Source organism: Pteronotus mesoamericanus, unplaced genomic scaffold (genome assembly GCF_021234165.1).
Source record: "Pteronotus mesoamericanus isolate MK-2021 breed Mesoamerican mustached bat unplaced genomic scaffold, CSHL_Meso_final contig_130, whole genome shotgun sequence".
NCBI lineage: Eukaryota > Metazoa > Chordata > Mammalia > Chiroptera > Mormoopidae > Pteronotus > Pteronotus mesoamericanus.
Window position 1 is genome coordinate 23,745,957 of NW_026555060.1, and position 11,391 is coordinate 23,757,347.

The window sequence follows — 11,391 nt, forward strand, 5'->3', positions numbered from 1 at the left end:
TAACTTACAGTTAGCTAAAAATGTATTATTTATTCATTTGTCTTCCTCTAACTAGAACATAGGATCCATAAAACAGCATTTTCTGTTGTATTTTTAGCATTTCAAACAGGGTCTAACATATAAAAGGTCCTCAATAGATATTTGCTGGATGAATGAGAAATCAATGTGAAAACTGATGGTGCCTGCGAGGGACAGCTTCAAGTTGGGACAAGCCAGGAACAAAGGCAGCACTGGGGTCTCTCTTTTGCAAACATTTACCTTTTTCCTCTTACCCTTGGGCTGTGGCAGCAGAAAACTAATCCAAGAAGAGCAATGGGGCATGATGGGCGCCTGAGGCACAGGGCACTGGTCCACCCCTGGGCCTGGGTGGTACCTACCGTTCATCCTGGTTTCTTTCCAGCCTCTGTTATCCTTGAGGGTAGGGCCCAGGCCCAGGACAAAGTATGTACTTGTTAAATCATAAGACTCTGAGAGACAAACTCTTCAATTCGCCAATGAAGACACACATGCCCAGAGAGGTTAAGTAACTTCTAAAATCAAACTGAAGGTTAGTGACAGAGGTCCCTGACTCCTGGCTTAATACTCATTTCAACACACCACACTGCCTCTCCAACACGTTAGCTGAGAAGGATTTTAAAATATTAAGAAATATTCTGAAACAAAAAAAATATTCTGGAGAAGTGTTATACGTTCAAGGATATTTCAGCACTGTTTATTAGCAAAAAACACTGGAAATAACGTCATGACCTATAAACAGAGCAGATTAAAAACAATGGTACAACCATTCAACATCAAAACATACATCCTTTTAAAAAATGAGGTGTATCTATGTGGTTTGATACATATAATGACTTCCAATATACACTGGTAAGTGGAAAACTGAGGAGCAGCAATGGAACAGCAGGCTGCCATTTGCGGGGAATGCACGTGCAAGCACAAGCATGCGCACACGCATGTAGGGACCACCACCAGAAGGACAGCCAGAAACTAGCAAGAGTAGCTGCTTACAGGAGGGAAACTCAGTGCTGAGAGAATGAGACATACTTTGCACTGGATACTACTCTTTTGTGCCTTTTGAATTTTGTACCATATGCTCAAACTACCCATTCAAAATACTAAAAATAATTAAAAAATTAAGGCATCCACAAAACCAAAGTTAATATACAGATGTAATATTAGTTAGTATACAGGTTGGTCTGTGTTGGGTAGAGTCCCAAAATAACTGCAGCATCTGACACAGGAGCTCAATTTCAAGCTCTTTCATAGGGAAGTCTCAGCTTCCCTCACTGGGGGAGGTGTAGGGGGCGGTGTGCAGGAAGAGGATGGGCCAGGCTCCCTCTACCTTGCTCTCGGCCAGCCCCAGGATGTCTTCTGGGCTTGCCTACACCAGGATGACTTCCCACCACATGCACACTCCATCAGTGGGAGGGAGAAGAAAGACATCCCAGGTTCCAGGAGAAAATGGCATTGATGATCCTCTCTACAGAGCCACAAGACGGACTGGCCAGCAATTTCACATGATCAGGAGAGGGCTCTGCAATGACTAGGAAAGATGTTCACGGTATACTGAATGACTAACAGGAACTTCCAGGACAACAGAAATGGCATACTTTCATTTTTGTAAACACATGTGAATAGGAAAGTGTACAAATGAACATATACTGCTTTTTCCTTGATGATAAAGTCTAACATTCTATATTAAAAATGGTATGTTTTTGCAAAAACATTTAAAAAAAAAACTTCATTTGGAAAAACAAAACAAAACTCTGCATTCACTGGCTCGCTCTTCAGTTTCCATAAAATGTTAATAAATACCCAGAGGGTAGTGAAGAGCAAGTATTACTGCCACCCTCCGCATGCCCCCCCAAAAACCAAATGAAGAAACTATGAGAAATTACTATATTAACTGAATCATCATCTTTCTCTAGATAAGTACTACATGAGCTTGAACACTGAGTGAACACAGTTATAGGAATAACGGAGCCCGTATTTCTGTGATGTGTATTAAGCCAGTAACAGAAACACAATGTGCTAACAAAACCGAAACTATTAAAGTTAAAATCCCAAGTCAGTAAGGAGCCCCGACACGGTCACTTTTGCCCTTGGTTTCCTCCTGCGGCTGGGAGAGCATGATAGGTCACTAACTTACAGGGACTCAAAGCAGTCACAAAAGCACTCTATAATACGGTAATGACTCAATAATACTGTAATACAGGTGGGTACATGAAACATCAGGGGTATCACTTTGTAAATTGTAAAATTGTCTAACCACTATGCTGTACACCTGAAACTAATATACAATAATACTGAATGTCAACTGTAATTGAAAAATAAAATTTAAAAAGAAACGAAAAGCACTACCCGCCCATCGCAAGTGCTCGAGGCCGGGTAGGAGAGCTGGTGCTGCTTGCTGCAGAGGTTTCCTCCAGCAGTGCTGTCATCCAGAAATACTCACACCGCATTCCCCAGCCCATCTGCTGCTTCTTACAGGAAACTGACTCTGTAGAGGCCTGACGGGTTGCAGTGCTGGAGGGCAGGGGTACACAGAGCACCACGAAAAAGATGCTAAGAGGTATGAGGCTACACAGGGGCAGCAGTGAATCTGATCCAGAAAGAAGATGAGAGATCCATGAAAGAAAAAAGAAAAAATATCTCACTGCAAATTGTACTTATGCTAGAATTAAAAGTAATTAATCCTTTAGCCTTGACCAAGTGGCTCCATTGATTGGAGCATCATCCTTGTGCACCAAAAGGTTGAAGGTTCAACCTCTGGTGAGGTCACTCCTATGGGAGGCAACCAATCGATGTTTCTCTGTTTTTCTCTCTTTCTCTCTCAAAATCAGTAAACATATCCTTAGGTGAGGATTAAAAATATAATAATAATCCTTTAAGAGACATGAAGAGACACTTAAAAGGGTTCTCTGTAATTACGCTGCAATATATTTTAAACAAGTAAATGTATTCAGTTTTTTAAAAATTTGTTGACAGTAGTGTTGTTGGGAAATGCCCTGCCTGGTTTCAGGAGCTGTAACCCTGCCAACAGGCTGGAGGGCCCCAAGGCTGGAAATAATCAGGAGGCCTTGGAGAAACAGGTTCCTGAGGAGACATAGCCTATTTCCCCCAGGGCAGGGGTGTAGCTCCTGCCTCTCTGCTTTGCCATGGAGGACTGGTTATCAATGACAGGTAAGTTGCTTTGAGCTGAGGTAAACAACCTAAGACAGATCCCAGTTGGGTACTGGCAGGAGACAAGAAATTGAGGGACACGGAGAAGGGACAAAGAGGCCCCTGCACCTCTCGGCTTGGCTTGGACATGGTCAGAGTCCTCATTATAGCCGAAAAGCAGTCTCCTTATCTCTTGGTGGTTCCCTCCCCTCGCCTGGCTTAGGCTTGAAACAGTGCAGGAATCAGTCCTAAATCAGGTCTGGCGGTTCCTGGGGAAATCATGCCTAAAAGTAAATTATTTAAAGTGTGCTTTATTCTTCCCTCAAAGTTCTGGTCAGCTCATGCTGCAAAGGACATTTACATTATTGATACCCCTTACCCAATATCTTTAAGGCACCTTTATGTCTACTTTCCCCTTATCTTTAGTCTCTTTTGTTTATACTAGTCTCCTCTCAGACCCATGTAAATCAGTATATTCCTGTCACTTGTGTTCTTAAAAGTATCATATATTTTCTGTGAAACTTAACATACTAATGTAATGAGATAACGTATGCATTCCTGTTACCTAGCCCCACTCATAAGTTTTCAATAAAAGCCTTGGAACAAGGGCGACGGGGCCTTCCGCACTAGGGGGATGTGCCACAGCCTTCTCCAGTGAGAGGGAAGTGCCCCCGTCTGCTCTCCCGGCAAACAGAGAAGTGTTTGGGATGATCTGTGTTTATCCCCCTCATCCGTGACAACCCCAGGCCAGGCTCTGCGGGATTCAGAGCCCTGCTAACATCTCAGCTGGCCCCCGCTGGTTTCCCTCGGATGCAGGGAACGCCGGATTCTCTGCAGCCCTCCCCTGCAGCAGAGGGCCCGCTATAGCCGCCGTGCAGTGCAACATAGTGTATCCAGTACACTGGTGAATTTTGACTCTAGGGGGACTCAAGTTGATAACCTAGAACTTATGGAAAAATAACCTTGAAACGTAATCGAGCAAATTACTCTATTTTTTTTATGGTCTGTGAGAACATGTAGTATACTGAAAAGGCAAGAGTTTATTTAAGGTCAGTGAGCGGCCCAAGACCTCAGTTGGAATCTCAGATGTGGCCTGCATAAATATTTAGCCTCAGTCTCCTCACCTGTTATAATGACTCAATAAGAAAAACTATATACAAAGTAGGAGGTGCAAACCAGCGCTCCAAAAAATTAGCTGTCATTTTACCATGCTGGGTCTTATACAAGATAGGACACACTAAGCACTACTAGAGCCATCATACAGAAAAAACTAAACGAACCTTTTGGCCAACCCAATACCAGAGAGCGTAAGGATGGGAGACTGCAAGTGCTCTCTCTGTGCTCATCATACTCTACCTGCAGGCACACGGGCAGACAAAGACTCATGTTCTGAGATGCCAGCCTCAGGAGATTTACAATCTCCTTCTGTGATAACTACTCTGACTACAGACCTCACTATAGGTGTGGCCCTAAGTGGCCTTGCTGTACCACATGATAATCCCCTCCCTCCACCTTCTCACCTTCTCCCACAGCTGACTGGACCAAGCCTTGCTGTCCAGAAACCAATGGGATCTTTTCTGCAGAATGTGAACCAAGACACAGAGTCCTCAGGCAGTTAGTAGTTGACTAATGGAAGGAGGAAGGCTAGAGAGATAAATAGACCCTGAATTTGTGAACTGCTGATCTTCAATTCTAATTCTGATATAGTTCTGACATACTTTATTTTCAGGTAACCTACTGCATGTTTAACATAAAACCTTCTTTAATCTGAGTCAGTTTGTAGGTGATGTTACATACACACCTTCAACAATGGACATAAAGAACTCTGTTGCTCACTTACCAGCCATGTGACCCTGGAGAATTCACTTATCTCTATTGAGTCACAGATTTTTTTTTGCAGTAAAACAATGATCTGCCTGAGAAGATGACTGGGGAGATGGGAACAGGGGAGTGTGACTGGTGGAAAGGCGCCACGTGAAGGATACATTTAGTAAAGGCTGAAGGGCCTTTGGTTGTAATGACCTTGGAAGGCTTCATAAAAGAAAGGACAGTGGAGTTGAACTCTGAATTTGGTGAAGAGGCAGAGAAGTTTTCACAGTGCACGGAATCTCAACAATGCACAGAAGTAACAACATACTGCACAGAGAATCACTTCTATTTTTTTGGAGAAAAGGGCAGTGTTTTGGACAATTAAGAGACTACTCTCAGAGGGAGAGAGGACTCCCAAGAGCAACTACAGGAAATCATGGTCCACAAAGGAGCATGTGCAGTAATAAATCCCTTTGGTGAACAATGATGTGTGACATTGAACTGGAAGTTCTTTTCTGCCCTATGCTATAATCAAACCCTCCCTCATTATTTACAAAACCATCAGCAAATGATGTGCACAGCAAGTGCTTTATATTAGTGGTTCTTGGGGTGGGTTAGGGGTGAATGACAGCTAATTTTATAAGCCAGGGTCAGTGTTTAAGAAGAAATACTAAAGGGGCCCAAAGCACTGGGAGCTAGTGATAGGGGAGCTGGTAGCAGTATGAATGTGCAAGAGGACCACGGAAACCTCAGTCCCCAAGAAAGCCTCACCCATATGCATGACCCAAGCCATTTTGCTTATCTATGAAAGAAAAGAGTAATACTAGAAGGCAAAAGGATGTGGAAACCCTTGGGTTATAGAAAGAGAGAAAATCCTAGAGGCTTCTAGATCAAAAACAAATCAAAACAAAAAAAGAGTAAGGTTTCCTATATAAGAAAGAGAAGCAGATTGGCAAAGAAACAACATCTGTGCCTCTAAATGCTAGAAGATAATAAAACAATTTTATGGAGATTTAAGGAAAATGATTATCATAGAATTACATGCACACCAGACTGTGGTTTACTCGTGAAAGCAAAAGAAAGGCATCTTCAAACATACAAGAATTCAGAAAAATAAGATATAAAGAGAGAGAGATGCAAGTATTTTATCATACATAAGCCACTGCTTTCAATGAACATAAATCATATTTCATTCATGGACTTCCAGCATTACCCACAAAATGAAATCATCTTTTCAGTTCATAAAGAAAATTCTATGAAAATGAAAGAAAAGCATACACAGTAACATGTACACTGGGAGCAAAAGAGTCTAATGTAGTTTCCTTTTATCCAAGGCTCTAGTTTTAACTTGATATGTCTGAAACAACTAGAAATACATTATATTTAATTGTGGGGGTAAATTAATTGTTCCAGGCCACAAGAGTACTATGTAGTATATCTGCTTTGTGCACTGACCTGTACCTAGTGGTTTCAGTGATAATTCACCTTTAAAATGTAAAGCATTTACCTACTCATTCCTCCAAAGGCTTTTCATTTGTCACTTAATTTAAATTGGTAGAGAATGAAGAAGCCAAGTGTAGAAAAGGAGAGTAAATTTTCTTAATTTAAAAAATTTTTTCTTTAATCCTCACCCAAGGATATGGTTTTTACTACTCTCTTTATATCTTAATAGACTACAATAAATCCATGATACCAATCTCTCAATCTCTAGGAGCTATGTTATCTGTTCTGGGTTGAAATATTTCAGTCCACTGGGTATTCTTAAATTTTGGGTAAGCATGTTATCATATATTTTGTGTGATGTACAAAACTAAAAACTGAAGAGGGCATGGGGGGTGGTTTGGGGCACTGCTCTGGGAACTTCACACAGCCTACAGCAAGGTTGTTGGGGACAGGCCCAGACCAATGGGCAGAGAGATGAGTTATTCTTTGTACCGTGGACATTCTTGACTGTGTAAGCAAAGTACTAACCAAACCTTCAAAAGAATAAAGAACAATAAACAGAAGTTTCAGGGGAGAAGGGAAAAGTCTTAAGTTTGCTCCTGAAAGATAATGGACAAGTGCTGAAGTTTTGGGGTAATCTATCACATTTGGATCTGGGCCCATTTCTGGCTATTGCTATTGTTTCAAAATCATATCCATCATAGGCAAATTTCTATCACTGCATTTAAACAAAACTCAGTCTCAAGATTTCTGTAGAATTTCCTTTCTTTAAAAAAAAAAAGCATTCTAGACTTGAATTATAACATTGAGTATTTGCAGCTGCCACTGAAATATGCACTGCAAAAATAATTTTTTAAAAAGCAACTCACAAATAGGATATACATTTACTCAGCTTTTCTTTTCCTTGATCTCTTTCAATATTTTATAACACATTAAAGATCAGTAAAAGTTCCTTTCTTAAATAAATCTTCCAGCAGACGTCGTTAAATAGAATGCAAACGATTTACACTTCAAATTACCAGTCATTTAAAGAATCCTCTGCATGAACTGAATAAATAAGCCATCTGTGACCAAGGCCTCCCGTATCACGGTTTTAAGATGACCCAGTTCTTTATCAGTCATCAGGGTTTGCAAAATCTCACTTCTAAGGGGCATCATGAAGTGCTCTCTGCCTGCGCATAGTTAGAATCCAACAGGGAAAAGCGTAGTGCCAACACGGTCTTTATTCAAAATGACCCCCATATCCCCTGCCCCTAAAAAGAGAACTTCTATACCACCCTTAACCGAAAGCAACCTTTTCTCCAACGGAGAGCAAGTCAAGTCTGCGGCGGAGAAAAGGGAGCTAGTGAAAAGGCAGGAGAAAGCCGACCAGGTGTGAAAATGCACTGCGTGCCATTTGGCCTTGAAGATCAAAAGCCGGCCCTGTAAACTGGGTCTGGTCAGGGCTGCGGGAGCTGCCCCCAAAACCAACAATAAATCAGGGGATCGGACCTGCTCTAGAGAGCCTTACAGACACGCTCTGCGGACGCCCTCGGCGAGGCAACCCTGCGCGTCGCCAAGGGCGGCTGGGCCGAGACCCCCTGGGCGCCTCCAGTCCGGCTGGGCTGGGGACGAGGGGCCACGACTGGAGAAACTCAACTTTGTGCAGTTCCCGGCCCTCACGAGCAGGGGCAAATCTAAACCACTGCTCTGCCAGCAGCTTCCCTTTTTTATGGTGGTGGCAGCAGCTGGAGGAGGGGTGGGAGGTTTTGGAGGTACTTCAGGAAAGGATGACAAGAAGCGAGAAGAGAAGGACGACGACTCCCGACACACCCGGCAGCCATAGAGGGAAGGGGGCCGAGCCTCCCCTCGGTCCCACCGAGTCACACACGGGCCGGGCCGGTGGCGGGAATAGGCGAGGGCCGGGGGGCCGCACGGCAGGTGACAGCGGCGTCGCCAGTCCCCGCACTGGGGCCTCGGGCCTCCCCGCCCACCACGGAGCCTCGCCGCCCCGGCGCCACTGAGCCCGCCAGCCGCGCGATCCGACCCACGCGGGGACCCCCGCCCCCTCGGAGCGGCCGCCGGGCGCCTCCCGAACCCCGGGACTCGAGTCCGAGCGGACCCCGAGGCGCCCGTGCGCCTACCCTTTGGCGTGCTCGGTCTCCTCTTCATTGTCCCCATCTATCCCGCAAGTGTCCTGGTCGTCCAGTTCCAGGCTCTGCTGGCTGGCCGCAGACTCGCTGTCCTCCGCCATCGCGGCGGCGCGGGCTGCGGAGGCGGCACTGGTGCCGCGGCGGCTACGGTGGCGCGAGCAGCTCCCTCTAGTGCCGCCCGCCGTCTTTTCAGAGCCCGAGTCCCAGGCTCCAGTCCGGCCTGGGCCCGCCCACCGCGCGGGGGGGCGGGGCTGGGGGTCCGCGCGCACCCTGCCGTGAGGGGTGGTGAAGGGGCGGGAAGGGGCAGTGTGAAGATCAGTAGGCAGTGGCCGCAAGCCGGAGGATGGGCGACAGGGGCGAGCCCTGGAACCCAAGCCCGTCCCGTGCCTCCGCCTTGGGCCTGCCTCTGAATACCGCAACCTGCAGATGTCATATCCTGCAGTCTTCATTTTTGGATCACAGGTCACGCGATTTGACATCTCTGTATGTTAGCGAGCGTTGTTTCACCGTTGCAGAGATTTTTGACTCAGGAGCCAGTGTGGCAAGGACAGAGGTTTTTAGAAGCCTTCCCCACCCCACCCACAATATACACTTTTTAAAAATCCCATTGTCTGTCTATAGCTCAATTGCCAATATAGTAGCAAATCGGAGTTAAAGTCAAAACAGGGCTCCCAGCGTTTCCCATCTCCTCTTTCCAACCAGGCTCACAACTCTAAACTCGACAGAAAAGCTCTGGAGCTGCCCGTTTTCCCTGTGAAACAGGTAGAATAATATGTTCCTCAAAACTTGCAGAACGAATTGCTCCATCAAGTTAAGCCCTGCCAGAGCTATGGCAGCTATCGAAAGGTAGTTATAAAAGAATGGTCCAGAAACTACCCTGCATTCTTTTAAGTTTGTTTTTCAGATCTAAAGCCAAGCCATCAATCACAGGGTCCAACTCAATGCATGGTTGGGAAAGTCCCTTCCTGCATCCCATCATAAATGCTGCACAATCTCAGAATGCTTAGCTTTGCTGACATATGGGGACAGTAAGTGTTCCAAAAAAAGAAAAGCTTGCTAACCTACTCCCTGATTGGTTAACCCCAGCAACTTCCATGTGCCCAAGCCATAAACACCCCTAAGCCCCACATTTGGGGCGCAGAACCTGGGACCCTATCTCAGTGTTCTTGCCCTCTGCAGAGCCTCAATAAATCTGCCTTTGCTTTTATCAGTGTAACCTGGTTGAAATTCTTTTATATCAGGAGACAAGAACCCCAACCTTTTGGTAACAGCTGGACACCACAGACTGTTGGCTTAGGCCTCTTGGACGGTGGGAGTGGGAACGGGGATGTTGTCCATGATGCTGGGGAACTATGCAAGGGGATTGGACAGCTTCAGGCAGACCAATTGGGCTTCCCCAAGTAAAGATCATGACCTAGACCTCCAAGCAAAAGTCAGTGGCTTTCTAGGTTGAAATGATCTTTCCCCATAAATGTGGGAGAGAAAGGAGGTACTCCATGGATTGCCACATAGAAGGCAGGTGAAGTTCAGACTCCTATTTGCTGTTGCTCTCTGTACACAACAGCCTTCCCTTTGCTTTCCGGTAATGGGTGGTGTTCGAGGTCTCACCAGGCCACAGAGATTTTTATAGAAGCAGTAGAAAGATAGTTATCAGAAACTACTCAGTGAGGGAAATAAAACTTTTAAAAACCACCTGAAATTCTTTTGCATGAAGTATTGGGGGCATTATGTGGCTTTTTTTTCCCCACCAGAAGGGGATTTATGCCCTTAAAATGCAATGAGATAGAAGCATCTACAGACAAAAGTTGTGGAACGATTTCAAAGTCTACCAGCCTTTTATGACAGATGGATGATCTGTAAGAAGTGCAAAATGGGGCCAAAACATGAAGAAAATTCAATACTACCTTTCAAAATTGCAACTATTTCTGAGGTAGTAAGTCACATGTAGCCTCTGGCTTCAAACTTTCAGATAAAGGCAAATACAAATTAATGAGTTTCCCGCAGCTCATCCCTGTAAATATGAAGAGTTGGGTAACTGTCACCTGGTTGAGTAATCAGTACATTCCTGACAAAGTCTATGAGATCAGTCACTCTAGCCTATCATAAGTGGTCTCTAAAAGATTTCTAAACTACAAAGCAAAGGAAACTCAGGGGACATACATTTATTTGAATTTTTAAGAAGCTTTAACTAAGAACCTCTGACTAAGAACCTCTCAAAAACAATAAGAAAACAAATAATCCCAGGAAAATAAAATTAGAGCATCAAAAACCAATTAAACACTAGAAAACAATGGCACACTGGGGACACCTCTTCCCCGGAATGAAAACGAGTTGGCCCAGACATCTGTTCGATACTGGATTGAGGTATTATATAATATAAATGTTTGTCATTGCTAATTATTTGAAGGTGGTCAAAGTTTGCAGATGACCCTGGAAATGACCTTAAATCCTATTGTCATGTATAGAAACTCTCTCTGCTTCTAAAACTGTTTGTGTTCTTCCCTGGTTTAATTCTAGAGTTTGGGGGATTAGAACCAAGTGGCATCTTCTGGAATCTCAGATCCAAGATTTATTTGGGGAAGGGAGTGCTGGAGAGTGACTATCATGTGCTAACAGAGGTGCTTGGGAATTTCCTATCTGCCTGACTCATCTGCTGTTACAGATATAAGACCATAGTTGTATAATTGGTCTTGTTTCATTTAAGCTATTAAAACTTCTGCTTTTTAAAAAAGTGATGGTAAAATACACATAACATAAAATTGACCACCTTAACCATTTCTAAATCTATAGTTCAGTAGTGTTAAGTATGTTCACATTGTCACATAAGCAATCTTTAGAGCTTATT

At 44.3% G+C, this 11,391-nt stretch overlaps 1 protein-coding gene across 1 annotated transcript in view; it reads right to left on the reverse strand.

Annotated features, from left to right (window-relative positions):
* Window positions 1-8,706, reverse strand: part of NMT2 (N-myristoyltransferase 2) — a 71,200-nt gene extending 62,494 nt beyond the window's left edge. Inside the window, exon 1 of the mRNA XM_054593350.1 lies at window positions 8,538-8,706. Coding sequence (XP_054449325.1) covers window positions 8,538-8,647 — 110 coding nt within the window. The 5' untranslated portion in view covers window positions 8,648-8,706. The remainder of the gene's footprint in view (window positions 1-8,537) is intronic.
* Between the last annotated feature and the right edge of the window lie 2,685 nt (window positions 8,707-11,391).